General features: G+C 36.4%; 1 protein-coding gene across 2 annotated transcripts in view; it reads right to left on the minus strand.

Moving 5' to 3' along the window:
- Positions 1–19,200, minus strand: part of TNFSF13B (TNF superfamily member 13b) — a 31,963-nt gene that overhangs the window by 10,140 nt on the left and 2,623 nt on the right. Inside the window, exon 3 of one of the 2 annotated variants that reach the window (XM_057707676.1) lies at positions 6,398–6,454. The exons of the other annotated variant lie outside the window; for it this stretch is intronic. Within the exon in view, the coding sequence (XP_057563659.1) occupies positions 6,398–6,454 (57 nt within the window). The remainder of the gene's footprint in view (positions 1–6,397; positions 6,455–19,200) is intronic. 2 annotated transcript variants of the gene reach the window in all.

Consider the following 19,200-nt stretch of genomic DNA (forward strand, 5'->3'; position numbering starts at 1 on the left):
CCCATTTTGTGTCAGGGAAAGTTGATTCAGAAGAGTCATCTTAGTTTCTCATTGCAGCTGTAACAAATTACCACAATTTTAGTGGCTTAAAACAACACGCATTTGTTATCTCCCGTTTTAAACATCAGAAGTCTCACTGGGCAAAAGTCAAGGTGTTGGCAAGTCCATGTTCTTTCCGGATGCTGGAATGTCCATCACTCGCCTTTTCCAGCTTCTACAGTCTGCCTGCTCTCCTGAGCTTGAGGCCCTTCCTCTTCCCAAACAGCAATCACATCATTATGAACTATCCTTTCATTGCCACATCACCTTCTCTGGCTCTGACCCTGCTAACCTTCTCTTATAAGGACCTATGTGATTATATTGGGACCACCCAGATAATCCAGGAATATATGCCCAAATTTCTTACCTTAATCACATCTTCAAAGTCCCTTTTGCCAGGTAAGGTAATAAACTCACAGGTTTCAGGGATTGCATTGTGGACATGTTTGAGGGAATATTTTTCTACCTACCACAGTAGTCTACCTTCAGATATATAATAAAATAAGTATTGAAATTTTAAGTTATATATATAATTCTTTGTGTAACCAGGTAAGATAGTCAAGCCACTTATGAGAAGAAAAATTTCTCTTACCTTAGTTTTCTTCAAAGTGCACATAATGGCAAAGGCAAAAGACAGTGGAGAAATTCCAACAAGATACCCAGGTAAAGAAAGGGTAAATTGAGGATTTCATACCCAGACATCTATTCTTAAAGTATAAAAACCACAAAGAAACAGCTTTATTAATGTAAATACTAAGAGAGCATTGTTCTCCTGTGGCGATTTTGAATAAACTAGTGGAAAACAAAATTTAGCAAAACTAAGATATGAATAAGGAAACAATAGCAAAAGAACTTGCAATGGCTACCGAATATACTTGTATGTATTATAAAAACACACAAAGAGGATGGTTTAATGAAAAAGAAAAAAGTTTTATGTCATGACAACATAGAGATTATATATCTAACAAATACTGAGAAATAGTGGAGAAAAAAATGTTGACAGTAAATTCATCAGTTGCTGCATTTGTAACAGCTGGGGCTCAGAGGATATAAACCAAAGTTGAGAGATCAAGTAATAGAAATATAGACATTGTAACAGTATGTAGGTAAGCATTAAAACATACAATATCACTATGCCAAAAATGGATGGCGGAGGACAGGAATTATAGAGAAAATAAAGAGAAATCATATTTAATTTTACTACAGACCAGCATAGATGACCAATATATATTATCTAAAGACATAATTACAGATGTCAGAGTAACATCATGGAAAATGGCAGAGTAGAAAGCTCAAGAATAAGTCCCTTTGCTAAAGCAGCAATTCAGCTTGCAAAAATTTACAGAATCAATGTTTGGGGATATATGAAATCTAGTTTAAAAACTTATAGGAAACAAGGGAGTGTTTAATGAAACAAAAGGTGTTAAATTTCAGTACAAAAGTATTGTGGTAGTTTTGCCTACTCACCTACCACCTCTCATTGTTCAGCTCAGTGGCAGCCATGGAGATGGTGGCCTGAGTTCCTGCTGGTGTCTTGCTGATGCCAGGAAGTGCAATACTCACTTTGTTCTCAAAACATTGTGACTCTGCATTTAGACCTGCCTGGAGGTTCCCTTTAGATGGGAGCAGCTCCTCAGGCTGGTGTCAATCAAGAACTTTACAGACATACACTACCTGTAGCCACCTGTGACAAGGAACAGTGGATGGGACAAGCAGCAGACTGACAAAAAGCCTGAGAAAGATGAGGCTAAGGAGGAAGATACTTCAAGGAACAAGGGCTTTGAAGTGCTACCACATACACCAAGGGATCTGCAGTGCATTGTGCATGAGCAGAGCAGGATGCACGCTCATAAAAGACCTGAAAGAACCCTAATCTAACATCTCTAGTTGATCTTTCTCTTTGCACAAGTAGATTGGGAAGTCTAACGCACAGTTGCTGGTAGCCTGGCTAAATGTTGAAGGAGTGCCCCAGCTCAGAGATAACCTGCTAAGAGAAAGGGAGTTTGGTTTTTGTTGTTGTTGTTGGTTTTGGTTCCTGGTACTAAAATCAATCTCTATCAGGATTAGGATTGGAGATAAAGGAACCTGCAACAGGCTCACTGCAGAGATAACAGAAAAAAAGACTTCAGTGACCACACAGAACAAGGAGTACAGTTTATTTTTTGAAAAAGTATTCTGGAAAATTCCCACAACAATCAACAACAGAAAACCCTGAGGATGGGATTTCCAGAGTTACCACACTGTAATAGTCAAACTGTCCAGTTTACAAACAAAAATATAAAGCATACAAAAACAGAAAATTATGGACCATTCACAGGGCAAAAAAATGGCAGAAACCACTCCTGAGGAAGCCCAGGTATTGGACTTACTAGACAAAGATATTACATATTTTAAGTATGTTTAAAGAGCTAAAGGAAACCATGGACAGAGACCTTAAGAAAACTGGAGGAATGGTGTATGAACAAATAGATACTATCAGTTAAGAGAGAAAAATTATTGTAAAAGGAACCAAACCCTTTCTTTAAAAAGAACTTGTGGAGCTAAGAATTAAAATAGCTGAAATAAAAATTTTACTGGAGAGGTTACACAGCAGACTTCAGCAGGCAGAAGACGGAATCAGCAAACTTGAATATAGGACAATAGAAATTATCCAGTCTGAGTAGCAGAAATAAAAAGGAATAAAAGGAAGTGAAAAGAGCATAAAGGACCTGAAGGACACTCTCAGTCAGACTAATATATGCATTATATGAGTCCCAGAAGGAGAAGAGAAAAAGGCAGAAAGAATATCTGAAAAAACAATGGTCAAGCTCTTCCCAAATTTGTAGAAAGAATGAATCTAATATCCACGAAGCTGAATGAATTTCAAGAAGGATAAACTTAATGAGATCCATACCAAGATGCATTATAATCAGTAGTTGAAAGACAAAGGCTAGCACAGAATTTTGAAAGCAGCAAGAGAAAAGCAATTCCTCCAGTACAAGGGATGCTCCATAAGATCAACAGCCGATTTCTTTCTTGAAACTATGTAATCAAAAGGCAGTGGGATGACATATTCAAGGTTCTGAATGAGGAATTATGTCAACAAGACGGTAGAGTAGGAAGACGTACCTCTCATCCCTCTACAGAAATGCTGACTTAACAATAGTATTGTTATCAAAATACTTTGAAGAGACATTCCGGATCCAGCTAAGAAGTAGAAGCACACTAGAGAAGCACAAACTGAGAAGCAGTCATATTTACATGGGTAAGGAAGCCAATTTCAATTTACTCACATCCGTCCCTCCTTCACCCCAAGAAGATTGCCTTGGCCCATGATTCTCTCATGGAGGGATGGTGGACTGTGCACCTGGCTTCATGGCCTCCCAGGGTGCCTTCTGAGGAACTGGTTTCTATCTTGCCTCATGCTGAACAACCAAAAGAGCTTGGTCCCTCGGGATAGAAACAAAAAAGGGGAGTGAATCCCCTTATATTCAGCATATTTTTTTTCCTGATTGTGGAAGAGCAGAGAACTGATACTTTTCCTCAGGAGGGAAGGAAGGACACAAAGGGGCTTTGCTCCCAGCCTTAGACTGACTAACACTGAGCACTGCTGACCACTAAACACTGAGCACTGCTGACCACTAAACACTGAGCACTGCTGACCACTAAAGTGTGTTCCAGTCAAAATCAGTCCAAGAAGATGCAGAGAAGTAGCTGCTTCCTCAAACGCACAGACAACACAGCAAGTCTACAAGCAGTATGAGGAATCAAGAAAACACAACACGGAGGAAGAAAAAAACCTCCAGTAAACAACCTGAGAGAAACAGCTGTCATGAGCTGTAAACCACTTCCAACTCTAGTATAAAAGTTAAAAGGCAAAAGCATTAAAAAAAAAGAATTATAACTACAACAATCTGTTAATAGATACACAATATAAACAGATGTAAGTTGTCACATAAACCAGATCAAGCGTGGGGAGGGAGAAGTAAAAGTGCAGTTCTGGGATGAGATCAAACTTAAGTTGTTAGCTTAAAATAGACTATTTTAACTAGGTTGTTTTATGTAAACCCATGGTAGTAGATACACACACTGTAAAGAGAAGCAGAGCATACCACTACAAAAAATAATCCAGGAACACAGAGAAAGACATTAAGAGAGGCAGAAAGGAACAAAGGAACTATGAAACAGTGAGAAAACTATTAACAAAAGGGAAATAATAAATCCTCACTATCAACCATGACTTTAAAAATGTAAACGGATTAAATTTCCCAAACACAAGTCATAGATGGCTGAAGGGATTGGAAAAAACAAAATCCAACCATATGTTGCCTACAATAGACTCACTGTAGCTTTAAGGACACACACAGGCTGAAAGTGAAGGGCCAGAAAACAATATTTCATGCAAATGGTAAACAAGAGAGAAGTGGCTTTGTTTAAATTAGACAAAAAAGACTTTAAGTCAAAAACTGTCACATGTGACAAAGAGGGTCATTATGTAATGATAAATGGATCAATTAATCAAGCGGATATAACAAATATATATATACATGCACTCAACAATGGAGTTCCTAAATACACAAAACAAATATTAACAGATGTGAATGAAGAAACAGACAGCAGTACAACAAGAATGGGATCATTCAGTACGTCATTTTCAACAATGGATAGATCACCCAAAAGAAAATCAATAAGGATATAGCATACCTGAACAACCCTACAGACCAAATGGACTTAACAGATATATATAGAACATTCTATCCTACTGTAGCAAAATATACGTTCTTAAATGCACAAGGAAAATTCTCTAAGATAGGTGAAATGTTAGGGCACAAAACGAGTCTTAACAAATTAAAGAAGACAAATCATGTCAAGTACCTTTTCCAACCACAATGGTACAAAACCAGAAATCAGTAACAGGAGAAAATTTGAAAACCTCACAAATATGTGGAAGTTAAACAATACACTCCTAAACAACCAGGGAGTCAAAAAAGAAATCAAAAGGTAAATCAAAATATATCTCAAGACAAATAAAAATGAAAACACAACATACCAACACATACGGGCTGCAGTAAAGCAGTACTGCTGAAATGTCCACACACACTGACATTTGCACGCCCAAGGTTTACTGGCGTCACAACTCATCAGCCCACAGGGCAAAGCACCCTGATCAGCATCCCAGACCCCGCAGGGAGGATCCACGCAGAGCAGCCACCACACCAGGAAGATCAGCACTCTGTGAAATTCAAGCTCACGATCGAGTAGCAGCTGCATCGTTCTGTATGATTCACAGCATTTTTGGTTTTGGCCAAATGTGTAAAACCAACCTTTTCCAAGGTCCATTTTTTAATTGGTTCTTAGGGTCTTCTTCTGGCTCTAAATTTTAAATTCTTAGGAAATAATTTTCTACCTAATAAAAGTTGCAAACATATGACTTTAGGAAATGTACAACAATAAATAATATTAGAATTTCAAATATTTTAGTATTTGGGTTACATTTAGGGTAATTAGGGTCATGGAGAAAAATGCATATGCAAGACAGCAGTCCCAGGAATCACAGCAAAGGCCAATCCAAATTCATTACCTTCCTTGTGCCCACTCCTGGCCCTGGCATACACTCTGGACACTTCCGAGCTCCCCCTGTGGTTCACAACCTGGAGATTCCCTGGTCTCACCTGCTTTGTTTTACTCCATGCCATTTAATTTTACCATTCTACATTTTACTTGTTCATTTGTTTGTTTCCTGTTTTCCCCTCATGAGAAGGTAAATTCCATGAAAATGAGGACCCGTATATATATATACTATTCACTGCTAAGCCCCAGTGCCCATGCAGTAACAGGAACGTCACATGTTTGTAACCAGTATATGTAAAATATAAAGCAACAATTTCACACCAGAGCTTTATCACAAAAATGTTATATTTATTTTTACATATTATATACTTACTGATAAATTAATATAAAATGTCTATATGTTCAATTTTACCTTCATCCTATTATTATAATATTCTACAACTTAATATAACAGGAGAATGAATATCTGTGAAGAAGAATTTGAGGCCATAGAGGCCAAAATTATTTCTAAGTAATAAAAAACTGAATTTGATTTAGTATTGATTTTATTTTATCACATGCTAATTATTTAAAATTTCTAAGTATTAGTGTCCTTAAGGTAATTTTCTTTGTTAGGTTATTATATTAGCCTAAATATTTATCCCCCAAACATTTTAAATGTTTATTATTTTAAATCTGATTATAAGAAGTTTTGAGGCAGATAGCTAATTTGAGATGGAGTTTGAATACAATCTTTAGACTTGAAATGTACAGGTAGTTGGACTGAATTGAATTCTAAATGGAAAAGGTTGTGGGAGTATTTTATTACCTTTTCGTATAGTAGGTGTGTCACTGTCTGCAATCAATTGCAAGCAGTCTTGAGTGACTGAAAAGCAAAAATATATCATTTTAGTTACTTGAATAGAAATAGTAAGGGAATAAAAACAACCAAGAATACAAAGTTACAAACCCATGACCAAGAATACAAAGTTACAAACCCATGCTTCCAGTGACACCAAATTAGTTACACTTTCTACATTGCCTGTATGCTGTTCTCAAAATGACTTTAGGAAATGTGCCCACAGATTTTTAATATAACTTGGGAAATACAATATGTACTTGAAACTCAAGGTTTAGAAAAAACTCTAAATGCTGTTGAAATACAGTAAGTATATCACCTGAACAGTTTAGCTTAACTTACTGTAAAATGTTCTGCCTGTATAGAAAGCAAGTTTAGCCACTGTCATTTGTTTTTCATTTCTCTCAAATATACAAACCAAATTATCAGATTACTCTAAAATGATTTTTTTGTTTTAAAAAATCTAACATTAAGTAACAAGTCCCAATAGTACTGAATACCACTATTAACACTACTGAAAATAAAAACAATTGCTAACATTCATTGAGCTAATATAAATCCAAGCAACCTCACAAAAATCCTAAGAATTACATACTGGAAATTACGTCTTAAAAAGTGTAAACAACTTGTCCAGTCCCCAGGGATAGAAAGTGACAGGGCCAGAATTTAATCACGCCTGTCTCACTCTGGAGCCAAATTCAGGCTTTTAGTAAAATGGTTTGGACTAAAAATAGAAAGAGAGCTATAACATCTTTTTAAGATAAAATGGAAGATTTCCCTGAGACTGCATCACCAGTGAAGCTTCCAGGAAGCATCAATTCACTTCACACATCACATACAGAATATTCCACAGAATATTCCAAAGCATATAAACTATTCTATTAAATAAAGACAATGCCTTCAGGTAGAAGCAAAAGAGGTGCACTGTCTGTACAAAAAGAAAACAAAGCAGTAAATATCTACGAAAAATACAGAACATGAACCCAAGTGTACCTATTTTAAATTAAGAAAATATTAGACTGTTTATTATATAGCAAGTATTTTATTCAAAGTTGAAGTAATAAGCTTTAAAAACATGCTTCCCAATGTATACATTTTAAGAGCTTATTAACACAGTGGAGAGTTCCTGCTGCAGGTCATTAATGGAAAACATGAAATAACAGATGTAATAATTCTGTGACACTCTGAAGCTGTGCAAATGCAGAGGCCTAAAAAGAATACTGTTACAGGCAGTGATCACATACGAAACTCTGCTAAGAAATTTCCCTTGGTATTTAAAGGTAGAACGGTAATGTTAAAAATTGCAGTTCCTTTATAAGCATGAGACTTTTCAAACACATTTTACATTAATCTGACGGCTTGAATAGGAGCAGAACACTTTGGCCACTTTGTGGTTCTTTTTAAAATATTTTTGTTTTATTGGAGTATAGTTGATTTACAATGTTGTGTTAGTTTCTGCTGCACAGCAAAGTGAATCAGTTATACATACACATATGTTCACTTTTTTGGGGATTCTTTTCCCATATAGGTCATTACAGAGCATTGAGTAGAGTTCCCTGTGTTACACAGTAGGTTCTTAATAGTCATGTATTTTATACATAGCACTGTGTATATGTCAATCCCAATCTCCCAGTTTATCCCACCCCCCCTTCCCCCTCAGTAACCAAAAGTTTGTTTTTTACATCTGTGACTCAATTTCTGTTTTGTAAATATGTTCATTTGTTCCATTCTTTTAGATTATTGACCTGGAAAACAATGGCAGTGATGCCTGTGCTCTAGGGAAATGTGACTCATTACTGCGGTTACTGTAGGAGACCTTCTGCCCCAGAAAATATGGAAAAGCATCCTAACAGGCAGAACAGCTGTGAATAAGGACAGCTTGAAAGAAAGGAACAACAGGGCATCCAAGGCAGCCAGAGTCTGAAAAGTACAAGGTCCAGGGTCACCATATTAAACCTATTTTTCTAACAAACACCTCTTAAGGAACCATGGTAAGTTCTGTGAGGGATGCGAGGGCCATCAGAGCATGTACAGCACTAATCTTTCCCCCACATTGAAAAAGAAGAGGATCTTGACAAAAGTCAAAGTTAAACTTCCAGATTTCTCACTTTTCCTCTGTCATGTACATGTGTATTGAAAAGACTAGTGAGATGATGCATCTGAAACTTTCAGGACTGCACCTGGGACACAGTAATTGCAAAGTCCATCTTGGCTATCAGTAGTAGTATTGTTCTTAGTCGTACGGAACTGAATAACCTGGGAGACAATGGAAGGACACCAGGAGAGCAAGGAGACCGAGTGAAGCTGGCAAAGAGCCCAAGGGAACACTAGAAATACTATTTCTTTTCTTTTTTTGTTTTGGCCCGCTCGAGGCATGTGGGATCTTAGTTCCCTGACCAGGGATTGAACCTGTACACCCTGCAGTGGAAGCTCGAAGTCTTAACCACTGGACCCCCAGGGAAGTCCCTAGAAATACTATTTCAATTAACCCTCTCCTTGACTGTTCCCACAAACTCCTGTAGGAAACTCACCTTTTCTATTTAGACAGAAAGGGGTTTACCTAATGAGTGCTGCCTGGAAACTACCAAACTTATGTGAGAATATCTGAATTTTAACTACCAAAGCCCAACTAAAACTTGGCCACAACCTACACATGGAAAAACAATGGTCTATTCTATCACATAGCAGAAATCTAACTTTTAGAAGAAAATACAGTAGGGAGAGAAATTTTTATTTCAAGAAATACTCTTCAGAAAAGAAAATGAGGTATTAAAATGACAGTTCAATAGCGGGGTTTGAAATATTCTCACTGAAGCTAGAGCTATTCATTAGCTTTCCTTATTCAGAGAAAGTCACTGGGCTTTTCTAGAAGGTAAGTTCTTGGAAATCAGAACAGGACTTTCCATCCTGCCCTCATTAGATGCTGTCCAGGCCCTGTCAACCCTATCAGTGCTACTTACTTCTTCAGCTTGCAACTCTTCCTTTTTAGGAAACTTGACATCTATTATCAATTTATCTCCAGTCTTTTAGGACTCTCCTTCCAATTCAACACTGATCTGATCTTAGACTACAGACTATTGCTCACAAAAAGTGGGCCCAAAAAGAGCAATATTGTTTTTTATATCTCCCAATAGCATAGATATCCAATACAAGAGTTTTGAGAATGTATAGTCTAATGTAAGAGAAATAATATTGATAACAATGGTAGTATTAATTGACTGTGTTTGGTTTTCAAATGTCTTTCACACATCTTTCCTGCTGCTACAATTGAGGGGAATTATACAAGAGTTTGAAAGTGGTTTATCTTTTCAACTAAGCAAGGCAGTAGCATACATTAAAACCTTTCTGTGTTTGATGGGGAGACACAGATTTCTAAATATATATGTATACATATATATACACACATATGTGTATATATTACATATTATAATGATGTTAGAAATACAGATAATTAATCTTAAGTACATTTTTACAGCATAAGAAAATTTACTCATAATATTAAACCATGTGAAAAATATTTCTAAAAACAAAATATTATATTGATGACAAAACTAGCTTACAAAAGAGAATTCCTAAAATAAGAACTTTTAGAACAAAAGTCATTTGCTATGGCTCAATATCTGATATAATAAAATTCAACCAACTTCACAATTAGAATAGTGGTTGGATTGACTGAGGTTGAAAGCCACCTTTTAAAGTGTGATATTAAAACATCATTTAATCAGGAAAAGAGATTTGAAGGGTTATGGAATTGCTAATACCTGTTGTATTATTTTCTGTGTTGAAACCAAATGCTTTCATACCGGAATCCAGTTTATTATACATTACTTCAACAAAGCTAAATCTAATAGAAACTACTGTAAATAATGCAATTATTGCAGACCGTGTGTGGTTCCCATGAAAAGCATCCCATAGAGCTTTTCCCATTATGCGTGTCCTGTCCACGTGACCTACACTCACTGTCTCATAGTTCTTCTCACTCATCACATTCAAGAAGCTTCTTCCAAGCTCTTCAGTCTGAATGAGATGCCCTTCCTTCATCTTCTTTCTTTCTTTCTTCTGTCCTCTTACTTATTATACTGTACACTTTTCAGGAATGAGGACTCTGAAGGTGATGCCTCTTTTCATTTCTGTATAACTTTCATTCAGTATATGGAAGTCATGACAAATGTGGGAGTTTGATTTTTCTTGAGCTAGTTTTGAATAAATAATTAGTGGCTGGAGAAGTTTAATTAAGAGAAATCCCTGAAAGATCTAAATATTGACCTAATGCTGGAAGTAGATTTATGAAGAAATTGAAGAAATCACGATTTAGGATAAAGATTTCAACTGGAATGGGAGTACAAAATTTTAGGGCTGAAAATTGCATTATAAAGTTTTATTTGATCATGGATAAGCAGTTTGCCTAACTGGCAACTTTTATTAAGTTACTTTCTGATAACTTTGGAAATGATAAGAGTTGAAAGAGTTTTACAAGACTTTCTGGAGAGCTAGATTGAGAAGTCTGTATCTGACCTACTAGAAAACAGAAAAAATATTAGGAATTCTTCACCTTGAGAGGGGCTCGCCTGATACATGTGCTTGAGAGAGATCATGTGTGTGTCTGTGTAGCACGAGTTGCCATAAAGGGAGAACAAAAGCCAAGGTTCAGCTATTGACTGGTAATAAATATAATATGTGGGTGATATTGTCTAAATGCAATTATATAAGTGGAGCATCCAAGACAAACTGTGAAAAAAAATTAAAAGTTTCTGACTAATGAGTATATGTGTTTGAAGGAGAATTAAAAACTAATAATAAAAGCAGGTTTTCAACTCTGGGGAATTCACAAAGATGGCAGCACTATAATGGCCCCGGGGAAGTAAGAAAGGTGCTGATTTTCTGGAGGGCTTGGAATGAAGCTGATAAAATAAAGTAGAAATAAATATAACTGATAGAAGTAAAGAAATATATTTGAATTGAAGATTTTCTATGGGTGTATGTGCACAGAAAGAGTCAGCGTTCCCTGGACACGGTCATGTACTACTCATAATGTAATGATGTTCTATGGCTAAAGCAAGGCAGGATATGTAAGATGGTAGCCCTCTGCATAGCCTCATAAGCACTAAAAGTGACAAAAACAAAAAAAATACCATTTTCTTCTAATGTTGCTTAATTTGTTGCAAATGATCAAATATTTTAATTTAAAATTACCAATTTTATAGTTGTCATCATCTCCATGGGATATGTTTTTTCTTTGGCCATGACTTCTTTGCATTATTTTAGAATATTTCTCTTTCTTCATGACGCAATATTCAGTAGGCACTGTGTATCAATAACTTACCAGTGAACAACATTAGCTTCATGTCACAACATGCAAACAGGTCTGAAGTCAAGGAAGGTAAAACCCAAACTAGAAATACAACTGGATATCTGGAGAAAGGCAGCAATAAATTGCACAGCGGGCTGTTACATTTTCAACGCCACCCCCCCCCCCCCCGGACATGTCCACCTGGAAGCCACAGTGCTACCTCAAGTTTCACACGTTCCAGATCTATTTCTTTAACTTCTCCACAGACACCTCTTATTCCTTCCCTTTTATCTCTTAGTGGATACATAAGTGTCCTCTGAATTGCCCAAGCTAGAAACTTTATAAACATGCCCGATTCCTTCCTCCTCAATCTTGAAATTCAACTAATAATCAAGTTCTAATGGTTTGATTTTTAACTTTTGTTCAATTAAGACTTCATCTCTCATTCATCCATTCGACAATTTTACTGAGTACTATATTTTTGTCACGTGTTGCACTTAGGGATCCCCCCAAAAGGAGACATAATTCCAACCCCCAGGGAGCTTGCAATCTGGTGGGAAGAAAAGGCATGAATCAATATCACCAAAACAGAATTAAAATCGCAACTGTAAGAGAGAGACAGTGCACAGATACCTGATCCAATCAGGAAGGCTGCTCTGAACGGGGACACTTGAACTCAAGTCAGAAGGAAGAAGGGGTAAGAACACTCCAGACAAACACTGACACTGGGGGGAGGCACAGCAAGTGTGGCTGAAGGAGCGAGAGAGACAGAGAGAGAGGGAGAGAGATGATAAGATGGGGAGCTCGGTAGCCTAAGTGTAGATCTGTACCCTCACAGTGCTTCACAATCACATTAGCCTACCAAGTTGCGCCTCTTCCATTTTCAACAATTCCCAGTCCATCACTTGCATTTCTTCCAGAATTATCTTCCTAACCCAAATCCTACCTTGTCATTTTAATGTTTATAATTCCTTCAAAGTGTTTCTTTGCACACAAAAACCAAGTCCACCTGCACAGCCTCCTGACTCTCCTCTCCCGCCCGCACCGTGCTTAAACTTAAACACACCTTCTCAGAACAGGAGGTCGGCTGCACGCTGCCGGGACCCTGTAAGTCCTGTTCCCTATGGCTAAGTATTCCTCACCTTTCCAACTGGTGAAAGGTCATTCACGCTTCAGGGCTCTGGTCACATATCAGTTTTTTCCCTGATCCTTCCAGCTACATATTTGATTCCACTACTCTCTGTACATACATCTATTGAAATATAATTCACTGTACCTACTGTTTCTATCACTGCTTCCTTCCCTAGACCTTGAGTCACTTCATATTAAGGACCATCATTTACAAATTTGCAGTGTCTGGTTTACAGCACATTAAAAAAATTTGTGAAACAATTTAGAAAATAGACACCATAACAACATCTAACCTTTCCAAATAATTCTTTAAAACTTCATCCTCACATCCAAATTTATAACACAAGTCAAATCAAATTAAATTAGTGTTTTACAGAAAATAGCTTCCATTAAAAACAAAACAAACAAAAAACCTATATCCATGATGTCTGAACTCTGTTAACAATAAATCTCTGGGTTGATGGGTTTATGGAGAACATTTTTCATAACAAATAACCTCAATAATAAGTTTTTGAAACGTCATCCATAGAACTGTAGCATGCTGTAATATTTTTAAAAGTAAATGGTTGTGTACTATATCTCTAGAATTTCTGACTCTCTATGTCCCAGAAGAAGCTCTACGGCAGCAGGTGGAACAGAAAAAAGATGAGCTGAAGTGTAGCTTCACAACTAGAGTTAGCAGCTACCATGAAGCAGTTATTTTCCATTTCTCTGTCTACCACACACAGGCTGGTCAGAGGAGGGGCACGGGGAGGAGAAAAGGAAAACTCCAATCAATCAACATTTGCAAAAATCCCCAAGGAGCTGGCCACTTGTATTTTTTCTATTTTCCTTTATTTTTTCTATTTCCTGTTATATTCCTGTTTCCGTACCTTGGATACACTCTCCTCTTACCCACATCTACTCAGTCTTTAAAACCCAGCTCAGCTCTTCTCAACCAGGCTCTGGGTAATCTTTCAGTCTGTGATCTCCACTGGTGACATCCTATGATTCCGTAACTAGCCGTCCTTCTCACTGGTAATAACATTAACAATAGTTTAGGCTTCTCCAGGATCCAATAATTTTTCTCAAATCTGGTACCTTCTTTGAACGGTAAACACACAGAGCTCACATAATCAAAAAAACAAAAAAAACAAAAAAAAAAAAAAAACCCCAAACTCAGAATTTATAGTCAAGGGATAATAAAGTCAAACCTTAGTTCTCAAGCCAATTAGCTATTTAATCATGAGACTGACACAATTTTGAAATATTTTTTCTTACCTGTATAATGAAAATAACAATATCTACTTCACAGTGTGAGAATTAGTTTTAGTCACAATTTGAATGTGCTTTTTAAAGGCAAAAAAGCTTGTTATTTTTTGAATTGTTATTTTAGTATCTTAAAACTTGCATTAGTTTTGTTTAATTTCTCCAACTCAATATTGGGTTGCTGAGAAGAGGGGCTGACTATGTCTGGCCTTCAATTCTCTCACCTAAAATGCAGACAGTAATGCCGGCACTGCAGGGTTATTGAGAGGGCATATGATATCATAGGTACAAGGGCCTAACCCGAAGCTTTCACAGGGACCACACTCGGTTAATTGCATCTCTCCCCTTTGCGGTATATCCTGGACAGCTGCCTCAGAGCTTTGCACAGTAGGTGTTTCCTCTATTTTGAGAAAAGTCTGTTTCTTCTCCAGCTCCTCAGAAATGGGGATACCTTTTAAAAGAAAATCCCACCACAACAAAAGAGCAGCTGCCCAATACAGATCCTGTAAGTAGGACTCGACCTATAAAAAGCGAAATTAGCCATTAAAACTAATATCATTTTCTACAGAACTATTAATGAGAATGCATCCCTCAACATTATGAATTTATTTTTAAAATACCTATGCCTGTCTGCAATCTTTTTTTAATGTTGACAGTATAAAGAATTATTGAGCTTTCAGGAATTAGATATAAAGACTTCCCCTGGCCTCCCTATTTAAAATACTGATACGTCCTCTTACCCTTCCTGACCCTTACCTCTGCTGGTTCTCTTAACCCTGCCCTAACCTTTTCACTTTTACAATGTATTTGAAATTTTCTAGTATTATAATTTACTCATGAATTACGTTTATTGATTATTTTCTGTGGCTTTCCACCTCACTGCAATGTAATCTCCAATGGGCGGGAAACTTTTATCTGTTCATTTTCTAATCAATACTCAACAACTAGAACAGTGCTTGGACATCCTAGGGTAGGGGTGATTGGAAAAGACACAATATCGCTTCTGGCTGCACTGGTTGATTCGCTTCCTGGCTCTTCTGTTTCCCAAAACTTTAAACTTGATAAGAACAGGGTTCAAAGGTTTGGTTATCAGGTCACTATTTTCATTTTAAATACTTTTGTGGAAATTGAACAGAAGCCAGCTCTTGCAACACTAAAAAGAAGTCTCTCGTTATTGAAGCAGGGGAAAAGAAAAATAACACTCAGGGAAGATTCTGGTCAAAGATCACCATGACAGCAGCCAGCTGTTTCTGTTCTAGGAAGGAACACGCCCTTGCTGGGTAGGAGGCTGCAGTTAGCCTCATTTGGGGACAAATTGGATGGTTGAGTTATACACTGTGTGCTTTCAACACTCACTTTACAGCCTTGTAAGTTACAGCTGCGCCCGAAATGTCCACAAGGAAAGACTGGATGTTACAGACCCCTCAGACGCCCCATCTTTTCTTGCAAAGGAAATGGACTATGGATTTCAAGAAAGAAGACTCAAAAATATTAATAATATTGATACCCTTATGTTTAACAATAAAAATGTCTACTCCAGAGAAATACTTGTTACAATATTAGGTGTTAATTTATATGCATTATATTCAAAACTCTGATTTTTAAAAAATATTAATTGCATTGTGGTGTCCTGGATGGCTCCTGGAAAATAAAAAGACATTAGCGGAAAAGCCGGTGAAATTCAAGCAAAGTCAGGAGTTCAGTTAAACCCCAATGTTAGTCTCTAAGTTGTAACAGAGGTACCATGGCAATGGAAGATGCTGACATTAGGGAAAACTGGATGAGGGGTATAGGGCAACTCACTGTACTATTATTGCAACTTTTCTGTAATTCTAAAATAATTTCAAACTAAAAAGCTTATTTAAAAATGGAGAAAAATAAATTGGTCAGAATCTTACAAGAAATTTGAAAGATAAAACATGGGCAAATTTTTCTGCTCTTGTTTTTATGTTTCTTTGAAATGCTCATGCTTTCACCACTTTTTTTTTTTTTTTTTAATTTTCGGCTGCACCACGCAGCATGCAGAATCTTAGCTCCCTGACCAGGGATTGAACCTGCATCCCTTGAATTGGGAGTGCAGAGTCTTAACCACTGCGCGACCAGGGAAGTCCCTTACACCACGATTTTTAATATTACAATTGAGACAAGTATAACAAACATTATTAATACAAAATAGTTTTTGTCTTTCTATAATCTAAAACACATGGGTTTCTGATAACTTTAAAATTCCCTACTGAATAACAAGGGATAATACGAAAGGTTACCTAATTTTATTAACAAATTGTTTTAGTTCAGCAAGAACCCATTTGGAAAAATTCACTTTCTTGGACTCTGCAAATGCTTATCTTTATGTTCTTAAAATGAAAAGAATTATAGTTAAGTGCAGGTTCAAAACATGGGTCACCATGACTCCATTTGTGAAGAAATTTTCATGTGTAATATTTTCAAAGCCATGTCACTTAAGTTGTTTTGTTTTGTTCTGTTTTGTTTTTTAATTGGGAACATCTCCAAATACACTTAAGGGCTTAAAAGTGAATTATTGACTATTGTAAGCCATTTGGCAATTTTGATCCTGGATTTCCCCCACATTTCTGTTTGTTACACTATAATCAGAAATTATCTTATGAAACACATGAAACCTACTAAGACTTTCATCTGAAACACAACAGAATTAAGAAAAACAGAACTGGAGCCATAGCATCGAATTCTAGAATTAAGTAGAAAACCCCAGGGTGGGGGCCGGGGGCAGGGGTCTCTGCAAGGACGTCTAAGTGGGTGTAGAGGCTGATGGTTGTGTCTGCCCTTCATCTACTGCTGTTCAGCTTGTGAACCTCACTGACGTGCGTCCTGAAGACGTGTGCCCTTTTCTTCAATTAAAATAAAGGAAACATTAACGTAAAAATCCATGAAATTACACTTAAAGAAGTTACTGAATATGGGAGCTTCTCTTTGACTTTTCAATGAGCCCAAACAGGGCCTCCACCTGGTGCACCAGCGGAGTCTGAGGCAAGGGGTTTCCAGACCCTGGGACTCTAGCCTTAGGGTCACGCTCATTCTTTGGTTAATTCGTTGTTTTAAAGGTCAAGTTAAAAAAATTTCATAAGATGGCCTTTGATCAAAATGAAGAAATATGGGAAAATATCTCCCCCCTCCCCCCCAAAATGATGCCAAATCATTCCACCTTATTGGATATTGAGCCCAAAATTGATTAACACATATCCATGAGATACCTTCAGGGTGCAAGCGTCATGATGAATATACAAAAGGAGAAACAGGACCAGACCACAGAAGTCTATACTCTTTAGTTGAACAGACAGGATATACACAAATGAAAAGAAAATAAGGTAATACATGATAAGTATCAAATACGGATGCAATAACGAGGCTTACTGTGTGCTGGGGAGGCTGGACTTTCTAGCCCACAGCATCGTGGAATTTACTTACAAACTGAATACACACACAATACAATTGAGATGCCTGGTTAAATCTGGGTTGGATTTATAAAAAAATAAGAATGGGTAACATTCTGGTATGTTACTTAGCAACATTTAGCTGTGAAACTTTCTGACATAGTTATAAAATGATGGCAAACTGACATTGAGGAATATACATAGAAAGCAAAGTATTTTAGAAAAAAATCTGGAAGAATATTATAATTCTGTAAAGTATAAATCCACTAGGTGTCCTGATGTGGCTTAAAAATAAGCATGAGATCAAATACTACACATTACTGAAAACTCTGTATGTTTTTTGACCAGTTTAACAAGCAATTTGAAAATGCTAAATCTCCAAAACAGCAATAACACATTTGTGATTTAACTACGAAAGAAGAGTGAAACCTCTATAAGGAAAGCTGTCTTATTGTGAAGCTTAAAATTCTATATTTAATAGAGATATTAAAAATTCTTGACTATATAAATTCAAAATGTGAAAATTCATTTTTTTTTTCAGACTTACAGTTTTTCTGTTTCCAAAAAAATGTATCTAAATGTTTATAGAAATTTATAAATAAAGTGGAAACTAACACTTTGACAGTAAAACGGATAACCTAAGGCTTTGGAGTTTTACTTAAATCACAACTAGAATGGAAACAAAAACCAAAGAAAGTTGCATAGATTCAAACTGCATAGAATTTTCTCAATTCCAAGAAAAGGACCCTACCAAATAGAAAACAAACAAAAATCATGGGGCTCACAGACAACCTTCTTGGTATACGTATATACAATTAATTTTGGAGTAGGGCTAAACAAAATAAAGTTTCCCTGCACAAAAGGATAGTGTCTAAAACAACATTCAAGTCGATTTCATTGACAGGGAATAGTTGATATTAACTGTCACTAAGGTTCTAGTCTTCAAACCTTTCATCTGGGATCTATGAATATTATAAATATATGTAGAGCGTGAAATAGAGATATATATGTACTAAGTACTATATACACAGTATATATACATACATAGTCATATGTACTACATATATGTACACATATATACTATACACAATATATGTACATAGTATATATATGCTAGATTAAGGGTTTATAAAAATCTGAGGCATACCATGACAATAACCACAGTGATTACATCTGGGCTATGGAAACCGGGTGCAATCTGATTCATTGGTTAGAATTTTCTGCTCTTCTCCAAACTTTCTAAAAATTCCAAACTATTTGGGGAAAAAGTTTTGTCAGTATACAATTTTTGGATGTCCTATAAACACAAATATGAAAAAATATTCACATGGGAGGAAATTTTAGTATATTAATAGAACATATTTTGGGGAAGTGGGACTCAGGGAGTTATTGATTTCTTACTAAATTCTTTCCTCCTTAAATCTGCTGTAATGAGTCTATACTCTCTTTGAAATGGAAAAGTTAGGGGTATTTTTCATATTAATATTTAGAGGCAGGGGAATACTAGCAGACAAGGCTGAAGAAGATTGAGGCAACCTCACCTTACTCGATATGGAAGCTCATTTTACTATAAAATTCTTAAAATATTTAATACAGATAAACAGGATAATAAATCAATGAAAAAAATCTCAAAATAGATTCAACTACATATGAGGAACTTAATATAATATAGTAAGCGTTCCAACGCAAATGAG

The sequence above is a fragment of the Hippopotamus amphibius genome, chromosome 14 (assembly GCF_030028045.1).
Source record: "Hippopotamus amphibius kiboko isolate mHipAmp2 chromosome 14, mHipAmp2.hap2, whole genome shotgun sequence".
Classification (NCBI taxonomy): Eukaryota; Metazoa; Chordata; class Mammalia; order Artiodactyla; family Hippopotamidae; genus Hippopotamus; species Hippopotamus amphibius.